Source organism: Rhinopithecus roxellana, chromosome 7, assembly GCF_007565055.1.
Source record: "Rhinopithecus roxellana isolate Shanxi Qingling chromosome 7, ASM756505v1, whole genome shotgun sequence".
In the NCBI taxonomy this organism is placed as follows: domain Eukaryota; kingdom Metazoa; phylum Chordata; class Mammalia; order Primates; family Cercopithecidae; genus Rhinopithecus; species Rhinopithecus roxellana.
Window position 1 is genome coordinate 137,885,566 of NC_044555.1, and position 16,503 is coordinate 137,902,068.

General features: G+C 47.3%; 1 protein-coding gene across 1 annotated transcript; it reads left to right on the forward strand.

Annotated features, from left to right (window-relative positions):
• The first annotated feature begins 5,129 nt into the window (after positions 1-5,129).
• On the forward strand, positions 5,130-14,844 carry CNGA2 (cyclic nucleotide gated channel subunit alpha 2). The gene is made up of 7 exons (XM_010358613.2): positions 5,130-5,196; positions 8,735-8,870; positions 9,064-9,156; positions 9,844-10,014; positions 11,058-11,165; positions 12,810-12,916; positions 13,275-14,844. The coding sequence occupies exons 2-7, from the start codon at positions 8,761-8,763 to the stop codon at positions 14,678-14,680; spliced, it is 1,995 nt and encodes a 664-aa protein (XP_010356915.2). The 5' UTR covers positions 5,130-5,196; positions 8,735-8,760; the 3' UTR covers positions 14,681-14,844.
• The last annotated feature ends 1,659 nt before the right edge of the window (positions 14,845-16,503 follow it).

A 16,503-nucleotide genomic window follows, 5' to 3' on the forward strand; every position in this document is an offset into this window, starting at 1 on the left:
GGGGTCACGGCAGCTTCAGTTCCACACTCAAAAGTCAGTCCAGGAGCCTGCTGCTTCCAGTGCAGTTCTGACCATACCTCTCTTTTTAGTACTTGTGCACTTCCTGGCTCCTTTTGCCTTCTAAACTGGCCCTGTGACTGAGTGTGCTTTTGGAGCCAAATTGCTTAGGTATGAATCTGTGCAATGGGGACACTACTCTTAGTAGTGTCAACTTTGCCAGTTTGTCATGAGGATTAAATGAATTAACTTATGTCAAGTACTTAGCACAAGGTAGCTGCTCCATGAATGAGAACCTGCCCCTGAATCACCAGATTCCAGCTTCCTGTCAGGGATACCCACTGCTTCCTCTGGGACTTCACTATTGCTGCTCACTCACATACCTCCCTGCTTCTCTGCCTGCCTGCCCTACTGCCCTGCCCCCCATGATGTCTATGATTCTCCCCTGTACTGTTCTCTGCCTGCCACCCAAGACTTTTGCCACTGCACTGGAAAATATCTGATATTAAAACATAACAGATATTGACTATCTGGGGGACTAGTTTCTAGCTAAGACGTGTAGTATCTCTAGGCTGTCAACCATGAAAAAGATCCCTTCCCAGTATCAGTGGAAAAACTTTGGCTTGACCTGGTATTAACTTGAACCTGAAACCAAAATGGGCTGGATTTTTGTTGCTGCTGTTGTTTTAAAGTAATATTTTATTTTATTTTATTATATAGCCCTATAACCTCTCTTCCCGATTACAGACATCACATACTACAATACAGAATATTGGACACTATAAAAAATACACAAAGGAAAACAATTTCCCCACACCCTCAGAATTGAGAAATAAAGTCTTGATCTTGTGAGTTTATGTATCTGTGTGTGAATGTATATCACACATGCATGTATGGACTACGTTATTAACATAACAGAACTTTCCATTTTGAAACCTGCTTTCCCCCGACAAGAAGTAGTCTTTTACAATAGCAATACCATTTTAAGGGCTGCATTGTATTCCACCCTATGGTCTTGGTTCACTCGGTTAATTGATTAATTCATTAAGATATACGTTACTGTGACTAGTATCCTTGCATCTGTGTTTTTGTGGTTTTACTGTTTTTATTTTTTCAATATATTGATTTGTAAGATCTTTGTTTATAAAAAAATCTTTTTCTTTCTCTGTCATTTTTTTTTTCAGTTTATTGTATTCTCTTAAATGTTGGGTTTAATGTGAATTTATGTTCAATGTTTTCTTTCATGGTATTGTCTTTCTAACTCAATATCATATAAAATGTTTCCTACAGTTTCATCATCACAGTTTCATTGTTTACATTAAATTTTTTGTTGATACATAGAGATTATAAGTATGTGGTACACATGACATTTTGGTGCATGCATACAATGTGTAATAATCAAATCTGGGGATACTCATAATCTCACACATTTATCATTTCTTGTGTTGGGACTATTTCAAATCTTTTAGCAGTTTTGAAACATGCTATGAATTATTAACCATAGTCCATTTAAAACATTTCTTTTTATTCCCAGTACCTATGCACTTCATTTATTTTTCATGCTTATTGCACTGGCTAAGAAATCCAGCACAGTACTGTTTAGAAATGGTGACAATTTACTTACTTTTTAAAATTCCTTTTTTAAAATTTTACTTAAAATTTTTTTTTTTTTTTTTTTTTTTTTTTTGGAGAGAGAGTCTTACTCTGTCTCCCAGGCTGGAGTGCAGTGGCGCGATCTCAGCTCACTGCAACCTCTACCTTCCACGTTCAAGTGATTCTCGTGCCTTAGCCTCCCGAGTAGCTGGGATTACAGACGCCTGCCACCACGCCCAGCTAATTTTTATATTTTTAGTAGAGATGGGGTTTTGCCACACTGGCCAGGCTGGTCTCGAACTGCTGGCCTCAAGTGATCCACTTGCCCCAGCCTCCCAAAGTGCTGGGATTGGAGGCGTGAGCCACCATGCCCTACCTAAAATTCCTAATCCCATGGAAAAAGAAAACAATTTCTTAATATTGAAATAGATTATAATGTATATATAATATATATTTATATTTATATATTATATGTATTTCTATGTATATATTAGGAATAGAAAGAAGGTCCTTTCTATTTCTGATTTCATAAGATATTTAAAAAGTAAATAGGTTCTGAATTTTGTTCAATATTTTTTCTATACCAATTGAGGTGATGTAATTTTTTCTCTTTTAACTAGATCAAGTATTCTAATTATATTGATTGAATCATTTAAGTCCTTATTGAGCTTATTCTGCTTTTCTGTCAAGGATGGGCTGGGCTGTATAAGAAGCTGGGACGTCTGGTTACTTGGAGAAACCGGTTTCATAAGCCACTCCCTCACCAATCCCACTCCCCAGGAAGACCCCCTGCATCTGTTCTCCCCTGCTCACTGCTTCAGGCTCAGCACTTCCCTTTTCTGAGCTCTGTCTTCTGAGATTCCTCAGAACTTCACCAAGATCTAGCCTTTATGTCTTTTTCCCTCTCTCTCTCCCTCTCTTCCTTCTTTCCACCAACATATATGCAATGCTTTTCAGGAGCCAGCCTCAGTGCGGTGCAGGAATGTAATGGACAAGAACACAGACACTGATGCCTGCCCTCAGGCAGTACATACTCTAGTGCAGGCAGTATTGGCAAGAAGGGTGGCATAGTCTGAACACAGGCTTCACCCCAGGGCCTGAGAAACTTGGCAGAAAGCTGTGGACAGGGAGAAGGAGCCTGGGCATGCTCTTCAGGGAGAATTTAGAACGCCAAGCCACCCTGGAAGCCAGCAGTTGAGGGTCTGAAGGCCCAGTCAGTCACAAATGTCTATCTGTCAAAGGGCTGATGGTGGCGATGAATAGTGTGACTTGAGGCAAGATGAACTGCAGCTTTCCAAGGGCACCCAGAGAGTAATGTCCAGTTGAAAGTTGGAAGGAAAGCTTGAAGCTCAGCAGAGAGGTCTTGTTGTCACCTGTACCTTTGTTAGTGGATATTAGATGCCATCCACACTTTTGTGATTCAGTGCATAATGCGTCTTCTTTCTCGGGCAACTGTTACGATTTCCCTATTATCAGTGGATGTGGGCACTTTGATACTCATATGCCTTGGTGTAGTTTCCACTGACGCTTTGCTTTTTTATTGTTGCTGTTGCTGCTATTGTTGTTTTCTGATTGTCTTTTCTTTCTGTGCTACACTGTGGATAGTTTCATTGTCTAAATAAATACTGTAAATTCATTTTAAAATCAGTTTGTCTGTACGTGCACTAATTCCTTCTTCTGCAAAATCTGATCTTCTGTGAATCCCACATAGTGTAATTTTCATCTCAAAAATTGTAGTTTTCATCTTTAGAAATTTGAGTTGGGTCTTTTTATATATTTCATGGCCCTACTTAACTTTTTGAACATATAGAATACAGTCGTATTAGCTGTTTTCATATTCTTGTGTACTAATTGTACATCTGTGTCAATTATGGGTTTATTTCAATTGATAAATTGTTGCCTCCTCATTATTGAGAATTCATTTGCATGGCTGATAATTTCTGAGTGGATGCCACATTGTGATTTTTACTTTGTTGGGTGCTGTGCGGTTTTGTACTTCTAGAAACATTCTTGAACCTTGTTCTGGTGTGAAGTTAAGTTAATGGAAAGAGTTTGACCCTTTTGGGTTTTGCTTTTAAGATTTTTCAGTAGGACTAGAACCATGCTCAGTGAAAGGAACAGTTATTCCTCATGAGTGAGGCAAGCCCCTTCTAGGTACTCTACCCAATAGCCCATGAACCACTAGGTTTCCAGTTTGATTGGTGGCATGAGGCACTATCCCAGGCCATGTGTGAGAGCTGGGAACTGTAATGTCTAATTTGGGGGGATGGTTCTTTCCTAAGTCATGGATAACCACCTCATTGGTGTATGCAAATAAGCACTCAGATGGATACTTGGGAAAGACTCTTTGCAGGTCTCCAGAGCTCTCTCTGTGCAGCTCTCTCCTCTGCAGTACTCTGTTCTGCAAACTTTAGCTGCTTTGGTCTCCTTTCATTCTCTTCTCTGTCCTTAACCCAGGGAGTCATCCATCAGGTTCCACCTGCATTCTCCTCTGTGCCATGGCCTGGAAACTCTCACAAAGGAGTAATCTGGGGCAGTCACAGGATTCACATTTGGCTCCTGTCTCTTAGGGATGGCTGTCCTTTGTTGCCTAATGTTTATAGTCTTGAAAACTGTTGTGTCGTATATTTTTTATATGTTTGGTTATTTCATTCTGGAGGAAAAATATGATCCCTGTTACCCCATGTTGGCTAAGAGGAAAAGGGTGGCATGTTCCTTTAAAATCAAATAATTGATACAGCAGAATCCTATGCTGTACAATGAAAGTAAAAAGAGAGGGAGTAATGGACTGGGAAAAATGCAGGTACCATGCATAGACTACTCATTTAAAACTTATTTATTGAACACCTACTATGTTCCAGGCACTGAGAAAAGATGGTAGCTTTGATTAACGTGGTAATGGTGGAGATAAAGTGATTGGATAAGAGGTATGTTTTTAAGGTAGAGCCCATATGATTTGCATATATGTAGAGTCCATGGGGTATGAAAAAAAGAGGAGTCAAGGATGATGCTAAGGTTTGTGACCGGAGTAACTGGGAGTATGGCTCCCAGTTATATGGCTTTGTCTTTACTGAGATGCAGATGATTATGGAAGGATAAGCTTTTGAGGGGAAGATAACTCACTTTTGGACATACAGAACCTGAGATGCCTATTCAAAATCCAAGTGGTTATGTGAGGGAGGTAAATTACTGTCCATGGGATAGGTTGAACTGGTTTTAAGAGTTTGCAAGTCATCAACATACAGATGTATTTAAAGCCATGAGACTGGAGAAGGAGGTGATGAAGAGAGAAAAGACAAGAAGTCCATTGAAGGACTGAGTTTGGGACACTCCAACATTTAGAGTTGGGGAAGAGGAGGAGGCCTCTTCAAAGAACATTGAGAAGTGGCCAGTGAGGTAGGAGGAGAACGAGGGGAGTAGAATCCATTATTTCAAGAAAGATGGAGTGGATAAACTGTTAGACGCTGCTCAGAAACAGAATAGAACATGAACAGACTTGCGATAAATCGTGTTCCTATCTGTCTCTTACTCTGGGAGCACCACTGAGATCGAGACTGCCAGACTCTTCTTTCTAAACTCAGCACGCAGCAGAGGACCCGGCACATAGTAGGTGTCTTGGGTATGTGTATGAGATAGATGAGTGAATGAATGGGCCATGAACTGAAACTTCTAATCTTGGCTATATGACGAACTTGTTCCTTCTCTCTCTGACTTGACTTCTAGAGGAAGGAATTTTCCTCAAAACTCTTTCAATAAACTCCTTGACCAGGCTGGTTTTTCTTTAAAGTCTTGGGCTGGCTGCTCAGCTTGTGGATAAGGAGAAAAGAAGCCTGCAACTCCACCTTGACTGTGTTTGGACTTTTTATCAAATAATCATGCCTTACTCTAGGCTGTTAAACCACCCTCCTTGAGAATCCCACTGCTCATCTAAGATCTGTTGCCCATCTCTGTTCTCTTTGGTAGGTACATGGTCTGTGGTCTTCCTTGCCAAGCCTTTTCTTGTCCTCACACTTGTTTGGTATCCCCTGTCTCTCTTTGCAGCAGCTATTGCAAATGTTCTGGCCTCCTCCAAAGTCTGCACCTACTGCTGCCTGGTGTCTCTGAAGATGAAACCCCCCGCATCCTTCCCATTTCACTTAGAACACTGGGGTTTTGCAAGAGTGAATCCCTTCAACTGTCTCGTGGCCTGTTTCTCAGCAGCCCCTTCCCATTGTCCTGGATCTGTCTCCTGTCACTTCCTCTGGTACCTGAACCTTCCCATTCCACCCATCTTTCATGGGCTCCAGCCTCAACTGGAGTTGCTCACAAGCACACATATTTTTATTATCTACTGAATTCCTCCTCAAAACCTTTAAGCTTGCTTTATTATCTTCTTGACATAGAATAATAACAGCGACAGCAAGACAGAGAGCCTTTGTCAGCCCCACACCCTCCTCCAGTTCCCACTCTATCTTTCCTCTTTTTCTTGGTCAGTCTCTTAGAAAGACTGAGCTATGTGCTCTATCTCTTGTCTGTCCCCTCCTACTCCTCGCTTGAAACTTTGTGAAACAAGCTCTCTTTCACCACCACTCCTTGACGCTACTCTTGATAAGGTCCCCAGAGAGGCCCCTATTGTTCCATCCAGTGCCCACTCCAGCTCTCATCTTAAGGGCAAGGAGTATCTGGCACAGAGCACTTATCTTCCTGATATGGGAGCGGGGCATTGGCCTTGCAGACAGCTCCCTTCCTGAAAGTCTGCCTTCCATGGGAACTCCCTCATGTTTCTCATACTCCCAGCCTCATTCCCCTTCACTCACTCAGCCCCTCAGCTATCTTTCATGGTTGCAGTTCCCCAGAGCTCCACCCTTAGCTTTTTTCTCTGCTGTCATGATATGGGGATGGATACATCCCCCTGAGAGCTTTACCTGCAATGTAAACTCTGGTGCTCATGTGCCCCCTCCAGTCCAGACCCCAGTGAACGCTGGGCCATCTGGAGTCCACTGCAGCAGGCCTGGAGAGCCATGTTGAAGGCTTGAGACCAGTCCAGGGCCTTGGGGATGGAGGGCAATGGGTGGACAGAACTTTGACGCTTTTTGTGGGGGCAATCAACTCAGGACAGAGGCTGCTTGGATGTGATAAAGGAAACAAGGAGTTACGGTTGACACCAGGCTTCCAGCTTGAGTGACTGGGAAGAGGGAAGGCCCCTTTCAGAGGTGGGTAACTTTGAGGAGGAGCTGATTTGACGCGATGGTATCTGGAGCCTTGGGACTTGAGGTTTCCTGGAGAGGGTGTATACATGAGACCCACCAGTCCAACTGCCTTGTTTCCCGCAAGCAGCCTGAGGGGCAGTTTCTGACAAAGAGGAGGGTATGCAGGCAGTCAGGCTCAGGGACGGGTCTGTTTCCTGGTACAGAAGGAGCAGGGGTCATGGGGTGGGGGGAATCTGTCTTTGTGGCAGAACCTTAGAGAGGGTGTGAACATATGCTCTGCCCCCAGCACTGGCCTGGCCCTGGATTACAGCCCTTTTGATCTGCCAGCTTCAGCTTCAACACCAGCTTTTCCAGGAGGCCAGCCCTGAAACTCTGGTGCGAATGGCTCTGGCTTTGTTTGTGTTGCCTGGAACTTTTTGTCTCCATGGTCTGCTGTCTCCAGGGTCCAAGCAGGGACTCAGCGATGCTGGTTCCTTTCCTTCAAGGGCCCTCATTACTATCTTGGTGCCATAGTCCCACAGAGAGCACCAGATGAGGATCTCTGAGGTTGTTTGACATACCTGCCATTGCCATGGTGATAGCTTCAGAGGCTGGAACAAGCTTGGGCGGGGACTGAGGGAGCTCCCGGAACAGCTTCCGGACTGTGTGGGTCCAGCAGCATGGGCTGTGGGAAATCTGGGAGTCATGCTGACCATTTCTGGCCACACCTGGTAGGGCATGCCAACCAGCCCTGGCAGGGAAGAACTCCTCCAAGTACCTCCTGACTCTGTGGCAAGAGACACTGTGGGACACAATCTCCTGTCCCTCCTCTAGATTGCTACCTCCTGGGCTATTCCTTCTCCACCTGTTTTTTGGGCACCTCATCCTCTGCTCAACTCTTAAATATTGGGGTTCTCCACAACTCTGCTCCAGACCCTCACTTTGTCTCCTCTTTCTTTGTGATCCCACCCACTCTCTCCATTGCTCCCCACATGCACTCCTTCTCTGAGTCCCATCCATTCTCCTTCCTAGATAGTTACGTACTCTGCTTTCTTGTCTTGGGCTCCATCAGTACTGTTGTCCAGCCTCCTCCCTGCCCCAGCCTTCACTCTTGCTTTCCCTCTAATGCAGGCTCCACAGAGCAGCCAGAGGGATTTTTCTGGCAAAGAACACTGCCCTTGTCCCTCTCCTGCTCTGCGCAGAGGAGAGAGCCCTCACTATCAAACTATCAAAGCGAAAACAAAACAAAATAAACAAAAACTGTTTAAGCCATCTCCCTGTGCCTTCGCTTTGCAGATGTCTGGCACACACTTAAGTTGCCGAGCACTTCCAAGGCAGCCACTGCCCCAAAGCCCTGACCCAAGGGAGGAGGTATGTCTCCCTGGCCCACAGCAGCTGCTCGCTACCCCACACCTCCCCCAGCCACCCAGATTTCTGGTTCTCCTCACTGGAGACCACCTCAGAGCTTATGCTCCTTAGGGAAGAGGGAAGCTATTCTGGGTCAGGGAGATGCACTTCCTCCCTTGGGCCAGGGCTTTGGGGCAGTGGCTGCCTTGGAGCTGCTTGGCAGCTTACGTATGTGCCAGACATCTGCAAAGTGAAGGCACAGGAAGATGGCTTAAACAGTTTTTGTTTGTTATGTTTTGTTTTAGCTTTGATAGTTTGTATGTAAAAAAAAAAAAAAAAAAAAAAAACTGGGGTAAAATAGAAAAGCAAACACTTTTTGTAGTTTAGCACTGTTTCCATTTGCAATTACATATTAGGGTTGGGGGAGTACCCTCATTTTCTTGGCCCCTGGCACCTGGCACTTAGGGAATGCTGTATCCCACTGCCCTGACTGTCATAGCAGTGCCTGAGGGTGCTGAGGTTGGTGAGGTGGGCCTGGGTTCTAATCCATCCTGTTCGCTTGCCACTCTCCCACTCTCTGTGGGTGTCAGGGTCCTCTGTGACCTTCTTCTTGGCCCTCTTCCTGGCAGATAAGCGCTCTGGTTGTACATGGAGGATGACTGAAAAAGCCAATGGCGTGAAGAGCTCCCCAGCCAATAATCACAACCATCATGCACCCTCTGCCATCAAGGCCAATGGCAAAGATGACCACAGGACAAGCAGCAGGTGAGTCTGCGTGGTATCAGGGAGGGTACAGAGGCTGCTACTTCTTCCCAGCTCTGCCTCATTGTCACAGAGCAAGCAATCTTTGTCTCTAGGACAGCCTCTAAAAAGAACACAGGATTTCTAAGCATGACGCAGGAGGGGAGACAAGTCGTGCCCTGATAACCCTGGGTCAACCCTGCTCTTTTTTCCGCAGGCCACACTCTGCAGCTGACAATGACACCTCCTCAGAACTGCAGAGGCTGGCAGACGTGGATGCCCCACAGCGGGGAAGGGGTGGCTTCCGCAGGTGGGTCCCACCACTACCCTGCTGCTTTCCTTTCTTACTCATGGGGCCTGTCAGGGTGGCTACCACTGCCCTCCTCTTCCCAGTCCCACTAGTCCTGTCCACCAAGACCTCCAGGGAGCACTGTCAGTGGTAGCAAAATGTAATTATTTCCTCATGAGGCCTGGGCACACCCCAAGGCAGGCAAGCTCAGAGGGGCCAGAAAAGGCCTCCCTTCACATTTGGCTGTCTCAGCATCAGAGAGTGATACCCTTCCCAGTAGAGAGGACTAGGTAGAGGACCCAAGGCCTCTCTATCCCAGAGTCAGAGGCTCCATAGGGAAAGCAGGAAGCTCAGGGCAAGCTTTACTCCTGACAGTTCCTGCCTTAACACAATCTCCATCTTGTCCTGAAGACCTCCTCTTTGCTCTTCTCACCATCAACTGAGATGGCACTTCCTATAGGAAGTCTTCCCAGGACAGCTGTCTTCCCCTGGACTGCATTCAGGGTCATGCCTGAGCCCCAGCCCCCTGCCCTAAGTACTGGCCTCTACCCCAGCTTTTAGCACACGGGAAATCATGGTCTGGCCTGTTTGTAGGTTTCACTGTCCTTCTTTCATCTTCCTCAGCAGACAGTGAGCTCGTGGGGACAGGTGCTCTCTGAACAGCATGAGTCTTGGCTCTGGCCAATGCTTCTTTTCTCTCACCTCTAGGATAGTTCGCCTGGTGGGGATCATCAGAGAGTGGGCCAACAAGAATTTCCGAGAGGAGGAACCTAGGCCTGACTCATTCCTCGAGCGTTTTCGTGGGCCTGAACTCCAGACTGTGACCACACAGCAGGGGGATGGCAAAGGCGACAAGGATGGCAAGGACAAAGGCACCAAGTACAGCTGTTCAGCCTGTGGGGCTCAAATGGGCTCCAAGCATGCAATGGAAGAGCTCACTGGGGTTTCCATGCTACTGCCAGGGGCTATGACAAACCCTGCTGTAGTAAGGAGAGTGGTGGGCAAGGGTGACTTGCAATGTTTTCAACTCCAGAGTATTTCCATTGTTCCCCCAACAGCCAGTGGCCTACTTGCCATGAGAACCTCTGGTGTCTTTTCTTGCCTTAGTTGCCTCTTGCCAGATGTCCTCTTGCTGCACGTGAATGTACAGCCCAGTTCCAGTGGCCAGGAAATACTGAGAGGGTGCATTCAGGGAGTGCCCTGGAGGGGATGCCAATCTCAGCTCCACTGTGGGCGAGGAAGTGGGTCTTTGAAGAGATCATGTAGAAAGCTGGAGGAGAAGGGATGGATGATGGAGCAGGATAGTGTGGGGAGGGCAGAGAAGGCAGAGCTGGAGGGTCTGTCCTTTGAGGAATGAGAAGACGACTGCAGATGTCTGGCCAAGCTGACATTCCCCACCTCTGGCCAGTAGAGGGAAAGCAGGACACAACATCCCTTGCCAAAGCAGCACACAACATCTGGGAAAGTGATTTGGAGGCTGGAGGCCAATGACTGAAAAGGGAGGGTGAGGTGGGCAGGAAGCTCGTGGTGCTCACTCACCTGGAGCACCTGTCTTTAGGGAGGGATGTGGGAATAGGCGTAAGCCCCAGTTACCATCCTGTGGAAATCCCTTCCCAGGCCCTGAGACCCACCGCTACTGAAAGCTCTGCCCTCTGGGCAAGGGACCTGTAAGATGCATGGGAATCAATGGACCTATCTAGGTTCAGAATGGGAAGATGGGTGCCCCTGCCCATCTGAGTTCCACTCAGATGCCCAGTACCAGGTTGTAGGTCTCTGAAAAATGGGGCCCTCAGCCAACCCATCTTTCACCCCACATATCCCCTTTGGCAGTGCTTTCTCAGGCACCTCTGGTTTCTGGGAGCTGGGGTGCTATCACACTGGGAGACCTGATCCCCAAGCTTTGCCTTTGTCTGTCTTCTCAGGAAGAAATTTGAATTATTTGTCTTGGACCCAGCTGGGGATTGGTACTACTGCTGGCTGTTTGTCATTGCCATGCCTGTCCTTTACAACTGGTGCCTGCTGGTGGCCAGGTGAGCAGGGTGGGGCCCAGGAGGGGTGGCCAAAGCAACCCAGTCTTCAGAGCCCGGGATTGACAGCGCAGCAGTCCCTGGATACCAATGGCACCTCCAACTTCTCTGTTAGCCCCAACCCTCTCTCCATTTAATATGCCATGAAGATTTCTTGTCTGTCTTGTGTCTGGGACAACTACAGTGGCTCCACACACCTAGGGTGCATCTTCCACTTTTGCAACAAACATGCTTGACAGAAAACTAGGATTTGGTGATGCCATTCCCTCCTCACAAACCCTTAAGTGGCTCCCCATTGTCCACGGGATGAAGTTCAAGTCCTAAGCATGGCCTTCAAACTCCTCTGAACCTGACCTTTTTCTCTTGCTACACCTTCTGGACACACCCTAGCCCCAGCATTCACCACTCTTGGATCAGAACACGCTGTTTCCTCTAGAGAAAATTCCCTTTCCTTTCCGTTTTCCACCTATGGAGATTCTTCTCCTTGCAGGCTCAGTTCAAAAGCCACTATCTACATGTAGCTTTCCTTGGCAGCATTCCCCAACCTACTTCATCCCAATCACATTCATTCATTCAGCAAGGATTTGACTGAGCACCTCATGTGTGCTCAGTGCTGGGGATAATGTGGTGAGCACAACAACCATGGTCTCTGCTCTCCTGGAACTCCCAGGCTAGTGGCGGACAATGACTGTAAACCTGAAATGAAACAAATGACCAGGATGATGCCAGGGACTGGTGGAAGAGAGCTGCTAGAGAAAGGGCAGTTGGGATCACGCTCTCTGAGGAGGTGATGCCTTAGTTGGTGGGAGGGAGGCAGCTAATTAGATACCTGAGGATGGTGGAGGGAGCATTCTGGCCAGAAGAAACAGCATGTATAAAAACCCTGTCTCGGGATGGCCTAGTGTGGCTGGAGGCTGTGAATGAACCATCACTGGCACGGGCCAACTCTGCAGACTCAGTGGGAAGGGCAGGGGGCTGGAGTTTCAGTCTAAATGTGACCAAGTAGTCAGAATTAATGGCTCTCCCCTTTGACTAGTACACTCACTGGACAATCATCCTGGGCTCTGTCCCTGACTCTGCTCTCCCCCAACCCTCTCCCTACTCAGTTGCCAAATCCTGCCACTTCCTTTTAAAATGTTCTTGCAACCTCCAACCTTTCTCCATTCCCACTACTACCCTCTCTCTCACATGTATTGGCTAGTGCTGTTTGTTGAGTGCTGAATAAGATGTATGTTGAAGAGATGAGCATGGAGACGGTTCAGTTGTGTTCTGTAGTTTGTTCTTCCAATGACTTGTTCATTCATTCAACTCACAGCCTTTGAGTGCTCAAATCCTGTTGCCCTAGGTCAGGCATGGGGCATGCCGTAATGATTAAGAGGGGTGCCTGCCTTCCTGGACCTCACAGTTCAGGGGGTGAGACAGAAAATTAATGGTCAGTGGTGCTGTCTATGTAGTGATGTTATGTCATGAGGAGGGGTGGGGCAGAAGTTACTTGTAGATAAGTGTCTCTTGGCATCAGGCTGACTGTGACTAAATGATGCCCCTGGTAGCCATCCCAAGTCCTGCACACAGTGAACACTCAGTTTGGGACCTCCAAGGGACCTTTGGCTGGCTTTGAGGGTGAAGCTTAGTCCTGTCCTCCTGCAGAGCCTGCTTCAGTGACCTACAGAAAGACTACTACCTGGCGTGGCTGGTGCTGGACTATGTCTCAGATGTGGTCTACATTGCAGACATCTTCATCAGATTGCGCACAGGTCAGTGAGCAACTGGGATGCAGGTAAATCCGAAGGCCTGAGTCCAAATTTTTAGAAAGTCCACTGGACATGGTGTTGGACTAAATTACTTGGGCGGGACTCTGGTAGGTGAGTGCCCCTCTTTGAATCTCATGGTCCCACATGCATAGAGAGGTTTCAATCAGGGGGTGTTCTCTTAGAGTCCTTCTGGCCAGCCCTGGTATATGAGCTATATCCCTCCTTGGGAAGGAGGTTTCAGTGACCGGTATTTTCCTTGCCTAGAGATATTAGCCTATAGGGAAGGATATATATATATATATATATATATATATATACACCCTGAGGGCAGAGGTGACATGCCGGCTTGCATCTCTACTAGGTTTCCTGGAGCAGGGGCTGATGGTCAAAGATACCAAGAAACTGCGAGACAACTACATCCACACCCTGCAGTTCAAGCTGGATGTGGCTTCCATCATCCCCACTGACCTGATCTATTTTGCTGTGGGCATCCACAGCCCTGAGGTGCGCTTCAACCGCCTGCTGCACTTTGCCCGCATGTTTGAGTTCTTTGACCGGACAGAGACACGCACCAGCTACCCTAACATCTTCCGCATCAGCAACCTTGTCCTCTACATCTTGGTCATCATCCACTGGAATGCCTGCATCTACTATGTCATCTCTAAATCCATAGGCTTTGGGGTTGACACCTGGGTTTACCCAAACATCACTGACCCTGAGTATGGCTACCTGGCTAGGGAATACATCTATTGCCTTTACTGGTCCACACTGACCCTCACTACCATTGGGGAGACACCACCCCCTGTAAAGGATGAGGAGTACCTATTTGTCATCTTTGACTTCCTGATTGGCGTCCTCATATTTGCCACCATTGTGGGAAATGTGGGCTCCATGATCTCCAACATGAATGCCACCCGGGCAGAGTTCCAGGCTAAGATCGATGCCGTGAAACACTACATGCAGTTCCGAAAGGTCAGCAAGGAGATGGAAGCCAAAGTCATTAGGTGGTTTGACTACTTGTGGACCAATAAGAAGACAGTGGATGAGCGAGAAGTTCTCAAGAATCTGCCAGCCAAGCTCAGGGCCGAGATAGCCATCAATGTCCACTTGTCCACACTCAAGAAAGTGCGCATCTTCCATGATTGTGAGGCTGGCCTGCTGGTAGAGCTGGTATTAAAACTCCGTCCTCAGGTCTTCAGTCCTGGGGATTACATTTGTCGCAAAGGGGACATCGGCAAGGAGATGTACATCATTAAGGAGGGCAAGCTGGCAGTGGTGGCTGATGATGGGGTGACTCAGTATGCCCTGCTCTCGGCTGGAAGCTGCTTTGGTGAGATCAGTATCCTTAACATTAAGGGAAGTAAAATGGGCAATCGACGCACGGCTAATATCCGCAGCCTGGGCTACTCAGATCTCTTCTGCTTGTCCAAGGATGATCTTATGGAAGCAGTGACTGAATACCCTGATGCCAAGAAAGTCCTAGAAGAGAGGGGTCGGGAGATCCTCATGAAGGAGGGGCTGCTGGATGAGAATGAAGTGGCAACCAGCATGGAGGTGGACGTGCAGGAGAAGCTAGGGCAGCTGGAGACCAACATGGAAACCTTATACACTCGCTTTGGCCGCCTGCTGGCTGAGTACACAGGGGCCCAGCAGAAGCTCAAGCAGCGCATCACGATTCTGGAAACCAAGATGAAACAGAACAATGAAGATGACTACCTGTCTGATGGGATGAGCAGCCCCGAGCTGGCTGCTGCTGACAAGCCATAAGACCTGGGGCCCAACTGTTTCTCCAGCCTTGGCCTTGATCCCAGGAGCTAGAGGAGCTATTTAGATCTCCAGATTTACATGCATTACCCTCATGTTCCCTGAATTCTCCCAAAAGCCTCCTGACCCCGGGTTTTTGGCCTAAACATCCAAGATTCCACCTCCAAGTTTAGCCCATTTTGTGGAGAGTACAGACTGTGTTGGCTGGGCTTCCAAGAGTTTCAGCCTGCCTACTTCTGAGGAAGGGAGAAGGGAGCAGCTGTCTCCGAGGGGTCTGTCCTGGGACTGGGAGCCTGGGCAATGATCTGCTCTGAAGAAGGCCATTTGCAAAATGACATACACCTTGCTGCAGTACTGCCCCCCTCTGGCTCTTTTGCACATAGTCACTTCTCCCTTGGTTCTGGCTACCACTTTTTCTAACATTTGTTCTGAATACTCCCTTTTCCCTGCACATGCGTGTACTTTAAGCACCTACTATAGACATTTAGATCAGGTACCCAGTGTCTGTCTCCCAAGACAGGCCAAGGGATGTGATAGTGTTGTTGGGAGGGGGTAGAAGGGTGCCCACTAAGGGCTATTCCTCCCCATCAGATACTCTAGTTCCTATTCTGTCCTACTCAATCTAGATTGATCTGTCTGCTAGCCAGGATGGGGTCTCTGCAATCTTCTGTGGACCAAGGAGATAGACCTGGCTTCTGGTCCATTTCAGGGCAGGGAGTGAGGAGCAAGGCAACTGGCGTTTGTCCACCTGGAGACAGAGGTAGCTGGCAGCTCTGGCCATCCCTCCCCTATGAAGAGCATTTCTGAAGAGCCCCTGAAAACTACTGTTGGTGGGGAGACTCTTCAAGTGAATATCTGTATCAGAGGCACCTATGAGTTAACAAATTCCTTCCAACTGTCTGTGGTTATTGCTCAACTTTGCTATTCACATTCTCTCCCTCCCTCCATTAATCCGTCTCTTTTCCCTATATGGTTGTCCCTCAGTATTCATGAGAGATTGCTTTCAGGAGTCCCCATAGATACCTAAATTTGTGGATGTTCAAGTCCCTGATACAAAATGACATAGTATTTGAATATAACCTATGCATATCCTCCCATACTTTAAGTCATCTCTCGATTATTTGTAATACCTAATACAATGTCAGTGATATGTAAATAGCTGTTATATTGTATCTTTTCTTTGTATTATTTTGATCTGTTATTTTTTTTCCTGAATATTTTTAATCCGCCATTGGTTGAACCTGCAGATGTGAAACGCAAGGATATGAAGGACAGACTACTTTTCTTCACCCCTATCCAGAACTCTTTTGGTCCAAAATACACTCTCCCACCTTTCCCTGTCTGCCTAAACCTTATGGGTCCTTCAGGGCTTAGCTCAGGCACCACCTTCTCTCAGAAGGCCCACTTGACTGCAACGACTCGCACACTTGTCAATTATCTCCTCTCTGTACTCCCACATGCATAAGAACCTCTCTGTCCTGGTTTTGTAATGTGGGATCAGTTTTAGTGGACTTCGTTTACCCTCCTGACTGTGGACGAGGCCAAGACAGTCTCCCTCATGGGTCTCTTTGCAGCCTCAGTGACATAGTTAGCACTGAGGAGCATTCAGAGAACATTTATTCAATGGGGGAGTAAGTGAACAGGTGAATGAGTGAATGAATGAATGAATGAATGAGCAAAGAAACACAGCTGACCAAAACTCCTATGCTTCTCCCTGCCAGCAGTCATGCCTTGACAGAAGCATTGGCTCTGCTGGGGGAGTTGGGAAAGGTCCCTGGAGTATCATGTCTTTCAGCTGGGCATTATAACCTGATTAGGAGCCTGAA